This window comes from Topomyia yanbarensis, chromosome 3, assembly GCF_030247195.1.
Source record: "Topomyia yanbarensis strain Yona2022 chromosome 3, ASM3024719v1, whole genome shotgun sequence".
Lineage (NCBI taxonomy): Eukaryota > Metazoa > Arthropoda > Insecta > Diptera > Culicidae > Topomyia > Topomyia yanbarensis.
The window spans coordinates 3,496,985-3,515,803 of record NC_080672.1 but is presented as its reverse complement, the minus strand read 5'-3'; the positions used below and the strand labels follow the sequence as shown (position 1 = coordinate 3,515,803).

Sequence of the window (18,819 nt, the reverse complement as noted above, 5' to 3'; positions counted from 1 at the left end):
CAGACCTTTCACGAAGGAGTATACAGTCTACGTACCAGCAATCCTAGTCGAGATCGATGGTGTCGATTCCGATTCCAGTTCGAGTTGACCGGATCTGCTGAAACACAGGGTTGTTTTAATTATGCTTTAACCAGCAGCCATACTGTGTCCTTGTGATCTCCCGGCATGCCTCGCGAACAAACAGCGTGAGGTGGACCTGAAACAACCAAGACACCAGCAACTTTCCTGTTCTATACCCAATTTCGAAACTTATATCCCACTGTGGAGTAGATGAAAGCGACCTAACTTGCCCGCTTAATGGCCTCATCGACCGTGAACGTCGAATCCATGGATATCATTGACATAATGCCTACGATTGCCTCCATGGCATCAGAAAACTGTTCAGTGGACTCTTGCTCGTTTCGGTTATTGTGCGGAACATGGTGAGCTGGTTAAGCGGAAAGTGGCAACATGTATCACCGAAGGGTCCGAGTAAGATCTTTTGGAGGGATCTGGTAGATTCCGGAAATATCGCCTTTAATCAATTCAAAGCTTTTGAACTTACCTTGAACGGATGTCACAGCGTCCCATAATAAGGGGAACCACTACTGGCTTTTTGGGGTTGAGCACAACATTTAGGGGAAAATACCACACATTACCTGGGCTCTACTGTCATCAACTCACGTTCTGTCGCATCTCTAGATTCGTTGGCAGGTTTCGCTCCAGACTCTGCATTCGCTTAACTGCCATCGAGAAGTTGTCTGACAGATGCGGATTGTCATTCTTCCGAAACAATCTCGCTTCGAAGCACTCGTGGCTCTGCAGTTCTGGGTAGATTCAGGTAACACCGTCACAGCCAGACCAGACTCCGATTAGCTCAAGCAATGATGTCATCGTAGTGAAGTATGAACGTGAATTCGCTGTCCCGGCTAACCCATAAGTCATTGATGCGTTATACGCGTGTGAGAGATCATTCAAAGATGGTAGAAAATAATGAGACATTGGTCGATGCTTCACGTCAGCAAGTTCGACGAACACCACGCAATGAAAGTATCCAGAATGCGCTGAAGTTCCAAGCAGTCCAACATGTTTTGAATTACCTTGAATAATTTTGTACTGTCAGCATAAAATAAAAAGGCAGCTAGGAGGTAGTAACAAAACAACATCATTAATGAAGATTTAAAACAGAAGCGCTTCGAAATTGCTGCCTTATGGAACCCCAGACAGATTCGAAAAGGGTTCCGAGATGGAGTATACAAGCAAGGTTGAGTTCAAAGTAGATGGCATCAATTTGAGTATCGTCATTCATGTTTCGCAAACGATGTGATTTTAATAGCACTAGATTTGTTGCGACTGATCGTTTCGGGAAGAGAAGAATGCATCAATTTTTGTTCGCAATCCACGTACGTTCTGGTAGTAAATACTAAGTTTAGTTGTAGAAGTGGCCCTTCCAGTTAATTCGAGTGACCACCAAACTGAAATCCTCTGCAAATAACACCATAAGTATCCGCCTTCGCGCAGTCCCTTCCATAGTCGAAATCGGACCATGCTCCACTGAGAAGCGACGGTGAACCGGTAATCCACCTATCCAGAACACGATACGTGATAATGCATCAGGAATACCATGTGTATCGATAAGATCCAGGTCCACTCATCGTGCAGCAGTATTTCGGAATCTCGAGCGTTATCCTGCTCTTAAATTACGTGCTTTCACGAGCGAGCTCGTTAGAATTTACCCCAGACGATCCCCGTGATCTGACCAGAAGCTAGGAACATTTTCAAAGATAGACCATTTGCCAGCCAGTAACAGATTGAAACGAAATATATTTCACTTTGCCAAGCATCATGTGCAGAGATCTGCCTATTTAATACTCTCGGTGAATTCAACATTGTTTTGACTCCACCGCTGTATACGAAGACAACCAGGCACTTAAAGGGCCGACAAAAAATGCTCACAATTTTGTTCTGCACATTCATTGACGATTTTCTGCTTTTCATAGGTCTTTAAATTGTTCTATTTCTTGAGACGTTGGACCACTCCGAAGCTCGTTCACCCGTATCGACATTGATTTATTCTTCCTTATTAGAGATGCCACTTTCTATAGTCCAGTTTCAAGCTGAAAGATCCGAATTTTCTGCCTATTGCTATCAGTTCATCCAAAGAATAATGTTCCCCAAACTTGTTTATGATGAATTCTACATTCGCGTAATGAATTCCAAAATTCTACGCAAGATTTCACATAGTTACACACATTTCAATGCAAAACCGCGACCTTTTCGAAACGAAGAAAGTAAACCGTACAAAAAAGTAAACAAACGAAAAATGATAGTTGAACGCACAGCATGCTGTGATCAGTATGTACATTGAAACCATCGCAAAGGCGTGCGTACAAGGCAAACGCAGCGTGCACGCTAGACTGGTTCAATTTTTGACTTTTAGCTCCACCAAGCTCTACTGATTCCTTTTATGGCCCTTAGTAATTGTGCAAATTTTGGTACCAATCGGTTGCGTCTACGGACCCTCCAAAAATTTTAAAGTTTATATGGAAATTAGTATGTAAAATCGGTTAAAATTGAAAATAAATTCTTAAAAAATCACCTCATCAATCAATTCATGAGAACACAAGGTATTCTTCAACTGAACACATTTATGGAACATTTTAAATTTGTGAAAATTCGCTGAGAAAAGTTATTAACTAAAGAAGCAGCATGACTTCAAAACAAGTGGATTTTTTTATTAATCATAGCAACCCTGTTTGAATAGCTGCATCTGCCATACGAGAGCGGTTGGTGGTAAGCCAAGTTTACACTTGTATAAACAGAATATTTTGATTTTGTGAACTTATGTTCCCATATCTTTGAAAACAGGCACGAGTCAACCTTTGGTTTTATGAATAATGTTCATAAAGTTGTGAACCAGTTCGCTTACTGAGAATCGAATTAGAGATAACTTGGCGGAAACCATGACTGAAGTTCACAAAACAAAAACAAATATTTCCACTAATGAAAACGTTATGCGGGCGTTACTAAAGGGAAATTGAACATAATTATAAAAGCCATAACTTTTGTTCATGGTCCTGTTTTCGAAATGTAAAAACGTGATTGTTCCACAATTCATGGCACTTTATTCAGGATTTTGGGAACAATTTTTTTCCGTGCGTAAATTAATCTGATGCCAGACACCAACAACACTGGTCACGTTGAATGAGTACAATGTGTTCATCGTGAGGCGTTGTATCGCAGCGGTCATTGACATCAAAACGTGTAAAATTCACCCTCCCGTGAGGGAAGTGAAATGCTTGTTTAAGCATGAAAATTTGAAAATACAAGTTATGATGTTAATCTCATTCAGTTTCAACATGTTCGAAATATGGTACAGGAGCAGTTCAAAGCTCTTATTTCGCTAGATCAGTTTATCTACAGAAACAACATGGTATGATTCGTGGAATTTGAATTGGAACCGAAAATAACTGAATGAATGCACTGCACCGAACGAATAAAGTGCAAGGCAAACAACTGAAACGTTCCCTTCAGCCTGGCGTGCATGAATTGAATTTCATTCTCCTTTCAAGTTCACCAGGGGATGTCCATATTTCTGAGCTTCGATGGACAACCGTGCTTGGGAACTCCCAAGAAAAAAAACACCTGCTATAACCAATAAAAATATCAGACTTCAACGCCCAAAGCTAAAATACGGACAATTGTACAATCGGCAACGACAGCTCAACCACAATCTAATATTGAAACATTAACGACTACATCCGGCATTTTTATAGCAATAAACCTCATCCTCAAACAATATACAAATAGTAGATAGGAATGTTTCACCTACGGTATATCTTGTCCAAATTTCAAAAATACGTCTAGTAGAAACGCCATCCGTTGGTAGATTTCAAGGCAGTGTACGATTCAGTGAAACGAAACGAACTGAGCAGATAACGCTTTAGCAAGGCTTTCCAAGAAAGCTGATCAAAGATGGATAAAAATTTTGCGGCAAAATAACCAGAAAGATATCTCATCGATTGAACCTAAGCGTTGATTTCAGTTTTAGCGAGGATAAGATACAAAATTGTACGGAGCAAGAAAACATGTAAACAATCAATAAAAAGTGTTATCAGTAACATCAACAGTTCGGTTTGGGTGTTGAATTGCGTCCTACTGATCAGGAGTTGTTTTTCGGCGAGCTAAAATCATCATTTTACTATCACTGTGCTTTTATTATAATTCAAGAATCGGAGTTTTGTTTGAACTATTTAAAATCAACCAACTCACTAAGCCCAAGAATGAAAAATTACTGTTGCATCAACCGGTTTATAAACAAAACAAATTAAAATCGACGAAGGAGTCTGTTACGCATTGAGGTTTAATAATTCACTTGAGGTCACGTTTAAAGCTTGTAGCGTACTATAAAATATTATTTGTTACTTAAATTATGCGCCTAATTTCCGATTACACTAATTATTCAATTAAACAAATTATATAAATCAAATGTGTTGGGTGGTAGCTGCGGCTGTGTGTGATCTCGCTTTACAGCCAGGGTACGATCACCATCGCTAGTGCTATAATCACATGTTCTTTCTGGGACGTAATCATATCCAAGGGATATCACAAGGGTTAGTGCATTGGCCCGGAGTCTCGAAGGCTGCGGGTTCGAATCTCGCCTCCGGGGGAATTTTTTCACATAATTGCTTTCGCTTCACTCACCATTTCGATCGGTTTTCCCAGTTGGATACCACCAAAAAGACTTAATTTCCGATTACTGAAGTAATTTCATTTTGAAGAAAAACATCTCTTTAAGTGCGATCAATTCATTGTTGAATATGCAGCCTAGGATCGATTTTACAAAAAATCAGTATGAAACTCTGAAAAAATTAAAGTTGAGGCCCTTCAAGCTTATCCCAACAGTCCTTCTTTGTCCCACCAAACCGGGAAAATCGATTGAACTGCACGCTAACGAGAGTTTTTTGTTATTCATTTTCTGCACAGACCGACCGGCAATGGTCCACAGAATCAAAAACAATCAAATTTTAATGAGAGCACGTCTGCTGTCTGCGATCACAAGTGAGTGTCAGAAGCGTGACCGTGCAGGAACCATAACTGAATCGGAATCGGAAACAGAATTGACTATTTATATGGTGGAAAAGCTGGCAAACGATTGGTGCTGGAAATAAAATTCTTTCTATTATCACGTTGCTTTTCCCTGTGATTTTGATACTTCATATCTCTTAGGGGCAAGGATAGGAATCATGTGTCATCGGTTGTGTTGATTGACGAAATTATTCAAACGGGCAGGCATGTGATTGTATATTCGTGAAAGTGAAGTACAGAATTATTTGTTTAATAAGCTATTCAGTGATTAAATTAAAATTCAAAGAGTGAGAACCACTTTAATTAACCCCGTTGAAGGAAGACTAACTTGGATCAAGTTCTGTGAATTTGATTCCCACAATGGAATTTCAAATATAGAACTTATGAGTAGCAAACACTACTCCATTAGCAAGCCACTACATCCAAAAGTGGCACATAACGTGGTTTAGCTAATTGCCACTGTGAACATCACATTGGAAGAGCCTTCGACGTTAACGGTACACGGAGTGCTGCGTCTGCTCACTACACTTCAAAAACAAGCATTATGCTCCGACAGAATTAGACTAAACAATCATTCAACACGGCCTCTATTCTCCAGATATGACGTAAGAAATTGCGTTTTTTTGGAAAGTTCAATACGGCATTACTTTTACTCAATGAAAACCGAACGGACCTGAAATTGGCCCTTTTGACACTGTTTGACTTTTATCTGGCAAACCGCCCGATACATTTATCGGTGGCAGAAAAAAAAACCATCACAAGCTATACTAAAAGTCTATTCAACCAAATCAGAGCACCTCGAAGCGTAACTAGAAAAAAAAAACCATCACAGAACATTGCCTGCCTATTGTTTTTTCACAACATTTTAACGGCAGAGTGACAGCTCAAATAAAAATATTTCGTTTTCCTGTCAGTTTTATGGCTTATCGTTTTCATTTTTACTCGTACGACTCTCTCACTACCAGCCAGGTTTTAAATGGGAGGGGGTGGGCTGGTTTGGATCAGGGTCGCTGCACATCGGCACCGTCCTGTCCTAACTATTCATATGGGGAGATTGGGCCGCATGCATATACTGTGTTATTCTTTCATATTTTCCGATTTGGCTGGCGGCTTTTCGTCCCTGCAGGAATTGGGTTATTTTACTAGCGTGAACCGGGAACACAGGAAGGAGCTGTTTTGGATTTAATTCAAACGATTTATTTTCTGCTTCCTTGTTTCAAACCATGTTATTGTGGCCGTGTGTATAGATGTACTGTGCCCGAGTGAGCCATTTGTGTTTCGCCCTTTTTTCGGCTGCAAAACATGTGCAATGTGCATATAATGGTAGACATGTTTGAATACGATGCAGGCGGGGGTGTTTTTTATATCAGTTCTTTGTTTGTGGATTCGCTGCTTGATATTTGACATTGGCAGGAGGGGGTGGTGCTTGGTTTGAGTTGAACTGCGAAACGTTGAATTTTGGAATATAATCTAGTTTTCCAATTTAATAGAATAATAAGGCTATCAGGTTGCCATAATAGTTGGCTATGACAACCACATATCCAAAATAAATTAAAGTTCTTATATTACATGCGAAGCGATAAAAGAAATTCTCATCGGAGTAGGCGGTTTGTTAGCAACAAATTTTCACTTTAGTTTGGAACCATTCTTTGCTTGTCCTCTGTTGAGTGTTTTAGGTCAAATGGTGCAGTTATAATTGAGACGTTCCGTTTTCCAATTTTTACGCTCGATTGAACATTCTACTGTTTGTGCACAATTAATCGATTGCAGAACCACACATCGTCCAGTTCCAAATCAGTGGAAAACAGAACATTGTCAATCCCTGAGTGGATTACGGACACAGGTATAGCCAGTTTTCAGTGTGCCAGCTTACGGTTTGCTTCGATGCTCCTCTCGCTTGCACTCCACCGGGTTCTCGCCCACGGTGGGACCATCATATCGGTGCCGTTGAACGGCAGGATCTCTGATCATTAATCACGTCACCACATAGAGAAGCATAAATAACAACAACACTTATGAACATACACGTCCTACTTTCCGCAGAGAGCGAGAGAGATATGGGACTGTTCCAAAGTGGTGGCCGGCACGCGGAGCTTGTCCGCAAAAAAAGGGTGGCACATTGGCACAAGGGGTCACTGGACTGACAACAATAGGCCCTGGCTCTGCTGAGTGAGGTGCAATGATTCTTTGTCACCTAACTTTTCCCGTTTCGGTAGCAACGCGTGACGACAAGGAAAGGACTCCATCTGTGTGGCCGTGGGACGTTCAGTTTGCCGTCGTTGGATTCGTGGCCGACAGGGTACAAGTGAATGTCATTAATATTGGTGGGATTTGGTTAGCTGAAGGTTGGACGAAGGTAAACCACATTGTTGAAGTGTCACTTTAAGCAGAGGGATAGCTTGTTGTGAATAAAATACTACCCCGGTTGGGGAGTTTCATTATTTTAATTGTATTTTACTGTGGGAAGTTCTGACGAGTTTCAAGTACTTTTGGGTGTGTAATTTATTTTCAATTGAATTCTCTCATCGAATTGGATGATGCTGTATTTTGATGCTTTTGGTCTGAGGTATGGTGATGCCATGTATCCACCAGTTGAGCTCTTTCCGTTTTTTGTGCAATTAAAGTCATGGCCTGTCTAGATATGTCAAATATGCCATAAAATAAAGCAGTAGGAAAGGCGCCGCATTATTTCATTATTTACGCGACCTACAAACGATGGAATACGTATAAATTAGCATCAGTATCTTTGCTTTGTTCCAAAGAATCAATATAATTACAAAAAATGATCTCAGGATAATGAAACACTTCTGTTTGAGCGCAACAAAAATTTCCAATTGAATGTCCCAATTATCGTACTACCGTTTGAGTCAACGTGTTAACCAAAAATGGCTGCTCTAACCAACGGGTTCAAATGGGTAGAGTGATAATAGAAACAAGGCGAAAATAGGCTTTTTACCCTAACTGCTATACGATCGGAGCGCATCGGTGTGAATATGTTTACAATGTGCATATTTCCTGTGCGTCTGTGGTATATCCTTTGATGTTCATCTGTTAGCGATGACCGCTAGATTTAAATGGTCGAAGTAGGCTGACATCGTAATTTTCGGCCATAACCCAGATAATACGGGGTTATCGTGAAGGATCTCGACCAGGCAAACAAGATTGCTTGCTGCAAACGTTTTGCGCAAGATTATTGTAGTTACATACCTGCTAAGACCGTGGAGATCGACGGGGTCATCTCCGAACCAGGTCTGAAATGCGAAGGCCGTGGTTGGCTGCTTCAAGGACCCTTCACTGCAACAGGTGAAGATTTTGGAATTCAAACAATTGTGTTTAGCGAAAACAGCGGATAATCAAAGTACAACATATTCACTATCAGACTCGATGCTGCTGTCCTTCGCCAGATCTTTTCTGCCTAATTATGACCTCCTGGACAAACTTTGCCTACATGTTCGCCTGTTTGTACTGCGGGACATGAACTGCAATACTTGCAAGCAGTTAGACTATACAGCCACCTATAGTGGCGACAAAAACGGTGCGGAAAATATGGGGGAGAAGATTAGGATGATTTGTTCGGTAAAGAGACTGAAAAGTTTCTTTGCTGCGGGGGAAACCCGCATGATCTCCCGTCATGTCTTACGTACAAGCTGCGCCGGGATACACTTAAGCGCTCCCTTAGGGAACGCTCGAACTATGTATTATGTAGAAATTCTAAAGAATGCCTCGCCACCTGTATTCAGAAAACTCCTTTGTTCTTTTTACTCGCGTTGAGCAATAATCCACAAGAGGGAACATCTTTTGCTAAACCGGTGGAGTCCAGTAAACGAAAAAAATTTTCCTCCCTTAGACTACCTCGTAAAGGTCCCAAAGTGTCCTCCTCTGTGAGTGCGCCAACTACATCTAACAACAACATATGGAAGTGGTGCCTTAAAGCTGAAGCTTGTTAGTTCTAGACGTTGGAATTTTAATTCTAAGAAGAAGTATCTAGCTCTTGCAGGGACATCAAAAGCCCCAAGTGCTCCTTTGTTCAAACAGATTCTCAATCCAATACTAGGCTAATGAATTTTTCTGCATTGTGTACTTAATTTTCACAATTTTCAATGTTAGATTTATCGCTTTTTTCGATATCACTACAGTTAGATTGCATATGAAAGATTGCGACTATTTGCCTATCGTGATTTCAATTGCTAACGGTTTGAGACCATCGAACATTTATTGGTAAAGTTACGCGACCGCAATATCCGATAACATCGAATCCATTCAAGAACCACCTCCGGAGGAAGAGCTAGTTTGATTGATAGTTTGACATGCACAGACTAAACCAGTACCTGGCGCGAACACCTCCCACTTCATGGTGGGATAAAGAGTGCTCAGCACTGTACGCGAAAAAGCCCACCGCAGATGACAAATTGCCCGCTAGATATCGACGCAAATGATATGTTTAATGAAAGTCAAAAAACGCAGTTATTGGCGCCGGTCCTTCAACGGGTTATCGAGAGAAACATCCATGGACACTCTTTGGGACATGAACCGAAAAAGTATCAACATGAACGTGAAACAGCTTTCGCAAAGAAGATCTGTCCGGACTTCTGTTCCGGTACAGAAAACATACCACGCCGCGGCTCTTCACGATACCGCAAACGAAACACCGTTTTCGATGGTGAAGTTCTCACTTGCTCTCTTATCATTCAACAATATGCCCCGGGGTTAGACAGAATCAAATTCAAATTGTTGAAGAATCTGCCTGACACAGCAGCGCTTCACAGAGGAGTAACTGGGGTCGAATCCTGGTCAAAACTATTTATTGCGGCTATCCCTGTTATTATGCCTTAATATGAACTAGAAATAGAAAATAACTGGTTTTTGGGACTATTTGGCCTCTATCCACTTACCAGTGCAGGAGTCAATTTTCTAGATCCTTCCGAATACTAGTATGTTCGAGGTGATCTTTGTGAAAACATTTGTTTTTCCGCTGCACCATGGGCCACAAATCGATTTTTTTGGTCAAAAATCCAGAACTTATAAACCGTTAGTGCTAGACTTTCAGTGTCTTTTGAACAAATTATCTACAATAAGTACCCTTCATTTTGGAGAAAACAAAATTAGGGTGGCTCTCTCAATTTTTGAAATAAAAAAAAATTATCTCCTGAATAGAGAAAGATAGGAGAATACAACCTTCTAAAGAAATATAGAGAAATCAATTCTGAGCAACTTTGTTGAAAATGTCGAAACACTATCGTCAACGGTTTTTATTTTACAGCGATTTCCCTTGTTTCGTTCAGGGTGACTCTTAAAGAATCAGTTTTTTTAACATAAAATCTTTGCCGATGATTTCTCGTGAATGTCGACTTCGGACATCCGTTAGCTCTTACAAATGCGCACATTTCTTCCTCCGATACCAAATCATTAACTGTTACAGAAACAGAGTTATTGACGATTCGACAATTTCTAAGGTAAATAAATTCGACATTTTCTAAGGTAAATAACTCCGAAGGTGGCAAAAAGTGGCAATCAATGTTTTGACCATCTGGTAGTATTTTAAAAACTCCACAAAATAAGGGTCACATGGTTTGTCTCCTAGCGACTCTTCACGTGAAATGGTTTCTTCTAAACTCCCTCTGTTATAGAGGATGTAGGCGGTATTTATCTAAATTAAAATATAAATTAATCATAGTCGCCGTTCTTTTATACACACATATTCGGATCTCCGATTCAAATCAAATTTGATAATACTCATTAGAGATGTGTCTCGTTCAAACCAAAGTTTTTGCAAATCGTTTCCGTACTTTGTGAAAATGATGAGAATTCTTGTCAGATATTTTATACTTGTTTCGTGGAGACAAATTGTACATAAAACATGTGATTTTCGGACTACGGTTTACAAAATGAATGTTTGGAGTGTTTGGCATACGTTTTATTCAAATGGCAAATAAGGAATTATTATCAACATATTACAATATTTTGAAAGCTCAGGTTAACGATATAGGATGCACCCATTGTTTAGCATTAATTATTTGGTTGTCTTTTATTAATCATATATTCTCTTTTGTTTCAGCTGTCTGCTATTTCTCCTAATAGTTTCTCAAAATGCTAATTCTTGCCATGGCTTTAACCCAAGCTGAGGAAATTAACAATAAAAAATTTCACGCAAAAAAAAACTTTACTAATTTTCTGATTATAAATTGCTCATATGCAGAAGTTATACCAGGTGCCAAAAAGTGGGTACTTTTTTGTTTCTAATACTGGGTACTTCACATCCGTTTCGATGAGGCTATGCCAATAAGTATATTGAGACTAATAATAAGTGACTAATAATGGGATCTTTATGAATTACTTCAAGCGAGATGACCTACACAATAAAAATCGTTTCGCAAACTGCACATTATTGGCTCAGAAAAAACGAATTTTGGTATTTATATGCAATTCGTTGTAAGTGTTCTACAAGAAATAATGGATAAAACGTATCGAGGTTGACGTACAAGCTCTTCGCCCATTATGTGAGTTATTTCACTTTTATTCAAATTTCTACGCATTAATGGGTACTTTATTTTAGCAGTGTAGAAATTGTCAAAACGTAGAAAAAATATTGCTACTGAAAAAATCAATATCTCGTTTATAAAATTGGTAATAAGTTGGTCTCTAAAGAAAAAAATGGTACTTATCAGAAGAAAATTTCAAAATTTTTGGGAAATTCACTTCAAAACTATTTTGCTGAAAAAATATTTTTTTAAGAGTCACCACGCCAAACCAAATAAAGGAAATCGTCGTAAAATAAAAGCCACTGACAATAGTTTAGGAATTGTCAATAAAATTACCTAAACATGATTACTTTTTAATTTTCAGAAGGGCTTTATGCTTCTATTTTTATTGTTCAGAAGAAATTATTTTTATTTCAAACATGTTCAGACAACCTTATTTTTTACACCGAAATAAAATTGTGAAGAAATTCATTTGAAGACACTGAATGTCTAGTACTTACGGGATATAAGAACTGGATCTTCAACAAAAATCGACTTTTGACCCTTGGACAGAGGTAGTTTATATGCAACCATTTCACGTAAAGAGTCACTAGGAGACAAACGACGTACCCCTTATTTTGTAGCGTTTTTAAAGTACTATCAGATGGCCATAGCATTGATTGTCACATTTTGCCACCTTCGGAGTTATTTACCTTAGAAAATGTCGAATTTTGAGCAGAAAATCGTCAATAACTCTGTTTCTGTAAAAGTTAATGAGTTGGTCTCAGAAGAAAAAATGTGCGCATTTATAAGAGCTAACTGTTGTTAGAAGTCGACATTCACGAGAAATCATCGTCAAAGATTTTATATTAAAAAAAACTGATTCTTTAAGAGTCACCCTAAACGAAACAATGGAAATCGCTGTAAAATAAAAACCGTTGAATATAAAGTTTCGACATTTTCAACAAAGTTACTTAGAATTGATTTCTCTATATTTCTTTAAAAGGTTGTATTCTCCTATCTTTTTCCATTCAGGAGATTTTCTTTTATTTCTAAAATTGAGACGGCCACCCTAATTTTGTTTTCCCCAAAATGAAGGGCACTTATTGTAGAGAATTTATTCCAAAGACACTGAAAGTCTAGCACTACCGGTTTATAAGTTTTGGATTTTCGACCAAAAAATCGATTTGTGGCCCATGGTGGATTGAAGCGAATTACCTGCTGCCAGATACACAATTTGGCTTCCGTAAAGGGACGAACGCCTACCTTGCGTTGCTTTCGGCCGAAACTCAAATGGCCTATGCAAGTATAGAACAGATGGCATCAGTTTTCTTGGATATTAAAGTGGGCTTTTGACTCAGTTTCCATCAATTTTCTTTCAGAGAAGCTGAATCAGCTTGGTCTTTTACCAATTTTAAATAACTTTCTCTTGTCTGAAAAACACATGCATTTTGCGCGTGGTAATGGACATGTCTAAGCCCCCTGTGAAAGTCGCCATTTACCAACCCGGAGAGTCACTCAGCGCGAGGCCTATACGACTTACCTCTCAAACTATTTGCACTCGACTGACTGTGGCTTGTGTGCATGCGACTATTCTGGTATTTGCGCAGTATCTGTTCGTCGTGGTTGGTACCCCTGCATGACGTGTTGCTTAACCCATCGTTTGCGACCGATTTCTGTGTAGTACATACGGAAAGTGCAATGAGTAACACTGTAACGCTACCTCACACCCCCTACTTTACAATTTTACAAACGACGTAGACGATTTTCTTGTCAATTCATGCACGCTAAGGCAACTTGCAGACGACGGGGTGGTCTCGGTTACCAAAGCTGTCGATTTGCAAGATACAATAAAGGTAATTTGTCTCCTTGTGTTCTTCAGTTCGGTACCTTTTTTTGTGTTTATTAAAGACACTTTACATCAATTTTTTGATGCATTCGTGTCTGAAAAAAAAGAAATGAATACAATATTGTACTTACAATTCATGTTTAGATTTTTGTATATAACTGCGTATTTTTGAGAAAATTTAGTATTTTTGTTTCTACATTACCATCATTCCTTAAGGATGCTCTTAAACTCGTCGTTTCAACACCACATTTTCTTCTTTCATCCTTGTACTTTCTGCATTCGAGAACTATGTGGCGCACATCTGCAGTAACACCACAACTTTCACATATAGGGGGCGAAGATTTTGTTAGAAGAAACTCGTGCGTCAGTCTAATGTGACCTATACGCAGTCGAGTTAAAACTCGCTGGTCAGCCATATTATTTCGATCTTTCCATCTTTCTACGTCGTTTTTCACTTCCCTCAGTTTCACATCTCTAAGCGATGCCCATCTATTTTCCCAATGGAGTTTAATCCTCGATTTCATGTTTCTTGTTGCATCTGCTGTCGGAATGGGGATATCCAATGGAGCACTATTTCTTCCTCCAGTAGCAAGCCTATCCGCTTCTTCATTTCCGTGTATACCTGCATGACCGGGGATCCAGCAGAATATGACCGGTTTGTATCGCACAAGGTACTCGATCTCTTGAATCCACGGGTGCTTAGATGATCCAGCTTCAATTGCCAACAAACAGCTGGCCGAGTCTGATAAGATAAGAGACCCATTTGGCGGTATTGGGTTGGCTACTGCTGTCTTTAGCGCGAAAGCCTCCGCAGAGAAGACACTGCATTGCGATGGGAGGCCCACAGACTTCTGCCAGCCTTCACTGAAAACGCTTGCTCCTACCGTGTCACAACTTTTTGATCCATCCGTATAAATTACTTGGTAGTGAGGAAACTGCTCCATCAATAGTTGCTGGACCACGGGACGTACTATGTTTGGGGGATCACCAGCTTTTACTCGTTTTTTTACATTCCACGTTACATGGGGTTTAGGCTCAAACCACTTTCGGCTGGTTAGGTTCAAGCGAACATTGATCTTCGGAAGCCGCATCCCTATTTCCTCCTCAAGTCGCTGTGAGACCCGCTGAACCAGTGGGAGACTTTCATTTTCGTGACTCTTCTCCAGCAGTCGAATAGCAAGACGTGTGATTGACTGAAGGAAGACTAGTTCGAAAGGTAAAACTCCGACTTCGGCCATGATAGACGCAATCGGACTGGTAACAAATGCTCCTGAGGCGAATCGAACCATGCGATTGTACAGTGGGGCTAGCACTTGTACTACAGTTTCCCCTCCTCTACTTATAAGCCCCACCCCGTAGATGAGTCGTGATGTAATGATTGCTGAACCGATTCGTAGCAACGAGGTACGTTCGCCTCGGGGTAATCTACCTCCGATAATTTTCAGGATCCGCAGTCTCGATTCGCAGGATTCCTTAACCTGTTTGCAGTGGGCTTTAAAATTCAGTGTACGGTCGAGGACCACACCTAGAATTTTTAATTTCGTTGTCTTCGGGATTGCTTGGCGGTCGATGCAAATGTTTCCAGTTGGCTCACGACGAAGATTAGGGCTACGATAGAAGATAGTGGACTTAGCAGCGGAGATGCAGAATCCAACACTTGTTGCCCATTTGTTCACGGCCTTAACCGCTTTTTGTAGTTTTCGATATAACGGCTGTCCTTTCGCTCCTCGCACTATGAGAAGGATATCGTCTGCATAAACTAGAATTTTCACGTTATTTGATACTACTCGAAAAACTGGTTGGATCGCTACTAGGAACAGCGTAACCGATAGTACTGATCCTTGGGGTACACCATTCTCCAACTCAAACAGACGAGAGACATACCCTCCGGCGTAGACTTGGAAGGTTCGTTTCGACATAAAGCTGTTCAGCATGTTGAACATTCGGCCTCGGATCTGCCATCTCTTCAGTGTTCGCATTATACCATACCTCCATGTAGTATCTTACGCCTTCGATAGGTCGAGTGATGCTATCCAACAATGTTCGTCTTTATTCGGCAGCGTCCTCTCGAGCTCCGCTAGGTATGATTCGGTACCGCAACCAGGTCTAAATGCATGTTGACGTTTATCCAGCCGTCCGTTTAATTCTAGTTCGGTAGAAAGCCGTCGATTTAGCATCCGCTCGAATATTTTCGCCACGCAGCTTATTAACGTGATAGGTCGGAGAGCAGCGGGTCCGGAGTCAACAGAATTCTGCTTCGGGATTGGGATAATCAAACCTGATCGCCAGTTAGCTGGGAACACACCACTGTGCCAGAGTCGATTCAACAATTCCAGGAAAGCGGTTTTCACGGAAAACGGTAAATGTCGAAGCATTGGATATCCCACCGAATCTGTTCCTGTAGATGCGCTGTGACCTCTGTCGAGTGCCCACAAAAGCTCGTCCATCGTGAAATCGATATTATATTTCTCCCTAGTATCCGGATCGGTACCGAACCGTTTTCGTTCGGTCTTGGTCTTCGTCTTTTGAAACAATGGTGTATAATTAGAGGTCGCCGATCGATTGCTATAATGTTTACCAAGTTCTTCCAATGCATCTTCAATGTTTTCGGTACATCCTGTTGCCCGTTCTATACTAGCCGTACTTTGGTGTCGTTTACCTCGAAGGACGTTTACCGTTCGTCACATTTCCGTAGCTGAACTATTTGGGGAAATTCGCCAAACAAAGTCTTCCCATGACTGCTTCTTTGAATTTTTAATTACCTTCTTCGCGTATGAACGGGCTTCCTGGAAACATTTAAGAGCATGTGCTCTCCCTGTCTCGTCTGTCTGCATTCGTTTGAGGGCTCTAAGTGCTTTTCTCCGTCGTTTTACGGCAGTTTCTACTTCCGTGCACCACCACGGTACTGCCTTCGGGCCAGTCTTGCCACTAGAGCGGGGTATACTTGCGGTCGCGGCTGCTATCAATCGATCGGTGAAAGTGTCTACATCTATCACGTCTCCTGGCCGGATGGTTTCAGCAGTCATTCGCTCGTATTTCGTCCAATCAGCACGATTGTATAGCCACCTCTTTCTTTTTTCTGTCGTCTGAGACCACCCGGGAATAGAGAGTACTATTGGAAAGTGGTCGCTGTTGTGTGAATCATTGAGTGTCCTCCAAATAAATTTTGCTGCAATGGACTCTGAGCACATCGTTAGATCAATCGCTGAAGTTTTCCCAGTTCCCGGGTCGATACGAGTAGGTGATCCATTGTTCAAAATAACGAGTTTATTTTGCAACGATTTATCGGCAATGTATCGTCCGAGCCCGTTACATGTGCTCGATCCCCAGGCAAGGTGGTGTGCATTAAAATCACCTAGTAGCAGAACGGAGCTCGGGAGTTTTTCTACGAGTTCGTCTAATGGTAGTTGATTCTGTTGGAAGTTAGGTGGCACATAGATCGATACAATCGTCATAGGCTGTGGAGATTGTATTCGTACAGCGATTGCTTGAACACTGGTCTCGATCTCCAGTCGCTCAAACGACATCCCTTCTCTGATGGCAAGTCCAACACCTTGTTGCCAATGGCATCTGTTGCCGGTTTGGAGTAACAATGTATCATTGCATCCGATGAAATCAACTGATGTCACCCGGCGATCAACTTTCGTTTCTTGTAATGCTATTACGTTCGGTTCGAGGGTAGCGATAAGCTGCTTTAGTTCGTTGAGGTTTCCTCGAAGGCCACGGATGTTCCATTGTAATGCGAAGCACCTATTATTTTCGGTTACAATTGTCGATGAGGATTCATGAGATGCGGATTGCCGTGAGATTGTTCGATCGACCGGATTCCAGGAGGAGTTAGTAAGTGTAAGACACTCTTGACTGATCCCACTCCCTTCCCCCTGGATAGTCATTCCGTGGTTAGGGAAGGAGGAGGTTACTTCACGCTCTCCCTCCCCTCGTCGATTGTGTGTGTGGTGGCGATGCGTTGTGTAACTGGAGGTTTGTTGGCATGGGTTTTGTGTGGAGCGTACGGAGAGTGTTTTGCTGGTTGTTTCTGTGGTGGATGTGGTGTGGGTGGTAGGTGGGATGTAAGAATCAGAATCGGCCGCAGAGGGGGATTCTCCATCAACAGGTTGGGGTAGGACGTCCTGGATGGATCCTCCCACCTGCTGCGCTCTCACTCGTAAGAGTGGAGGAGGTACTTCACTTTCCCTCACTCCAAACCGATTGTTATTGGTTTTCGGTACAGTAGTCCGGTTGGTATAGCTGGTCATTGGTCCTTCATAGAAGTTGAGATTATCGAACAGGTTAGTTTGATGGTGTTACATCGATCTCTAGAACTTCATCTGTATCAACATCCTCCTGATCAGAATACTCTTGATCATTCGTTGTTGTTTTTTTGGGGGACGGACTTCGTCTATCTGGAGAGATTTCGGGTTTCGTATTTCCTATTGCTCTTTGTCGCTTTGATTTCTTAGAAGGTTCTTCACGTTTCTCCGTTATTGCTGGCGATCTGTTCCTGAGCTGCATTTGTAATCCTGTAACTTGTGTCGTGCTCCGCGTTTCTTTAGTTGGTTGGCTTCTTGTTTGGCTCTGTTCATGTTGTGCTCTCGACTTTTGGATATACGTCGCCATTTTTTCTATTTGCTCATCTTTTTTCTTCATCGCAACCAGGAGTTGAGTAATCTGTGCGTCTTTTTCTTGCATCTTTTTCTCCAGTGCTTCCAGTTTCAGTCTGTCGGCGCTTTGCTGGGCTGCGATTGTTGCGTAACTTTCTCTCTCCCCGCCAGCTCGTTTTCTCGCTTCCGGATAGGTTAAGTTATGATCCACTTTGAGACGGATTACATCCATTTCCTTTTTGTAGATGGGACACTGTCGGCTGTTTGGACTATGATTGCCGTCGCAGTTTATACAATGGGCTGTTGCTCCACATTCTTCGGCTTCATGTTCACCAGAGCAGTTGAAGCACCGCTGTGGTCCAGGGCAACGTAGACGAGGGTGACCGAATTTAAAACATCCGTAGCACAGTAGCGGATTTGGGTAATAAGGGCGCGTGGTTGTACGTAGAAGACCGATTTTAACGTGGCTAGGGTAGGTGCATTTGTTAAACGTTAGGATTAAGGCTGATGTGTTGACTCGGCTTCCATTTTCCATTCGAGTAATTCGTTTGACGAGGGTCACGCCTTGCTCAGCCAGCTCTAACAAGATGTCTTTTTCCTCCATGTGGATTAAATCGAAGCAGGAGATGACGCAACGACTGACGTTAAGGTTGGGATGTGACTGAACAGTAACTTCTGTGCCATCGATAAGGGATGACATACGCAGTAGTTTATCGACCTGCGCGGGATTACGTTCTCTTAGTGTATACCGTGTGCCCTGCGCCTCTGTAACTGCACCTTCAATTTGTCCTCCGACGACATGTTCAACGGATTTGCCAATGACGAATGGATTTTTGGGAAGTGG

At 41.4% G+C, this 18,819-nt stretch overlaps 1 protein-coding gene across 1 annotated transcript; it reads right to left on the bottom strand.

Annotated features, from left to right (window-relative positions):
- Positions 1–27: 27 nt before the first annotated feature.
- LOC131693120 (uncharacterized) lies at positions 28–15,353 on the bottom strand. Its single transcript, XM_058980682.1, has 4 exons — positions 13,997–15,353; positions 664–806; positions 545–591; positions 28–94 (listed from the first exon to the last, which is right to left on the bottom strand). The coding sequence occupies exons 1-4, from the start codon at positions 15,351–15,353 to the stop codon at positions 28–30; spliced, it is 1,614 nt and encodes a 537-aa protein (XP_058836665.1).
- Positions 15,354–18,819: the final 3,466 nt, after the last annotated feature.

Bases quoted from the DNA above. Each gene is read 5' to 3' on its own strand.
- LOC131693120 (XM_058980682.1), bottom strand. From the start codon at position 15,353: ATGCGAACACTGAAGAGATGGCAGATCCGAGGCCGAATGTTCAACATG. The intron at 592-663 runs GTGAGTTGATGA...AACCCCAAAAAG, and splicing joins ATCTAGAGATGCGACAGAAC to CCAGTAGTGGTTCCCCTTAT. The intron at 95-544 runs GTAAGTTCAAAA...GTGTTTCAGCAG, and splicing joins CGCTGTGACATCCGTTCAAG to ATCCGGTCAACTCGAACTGG.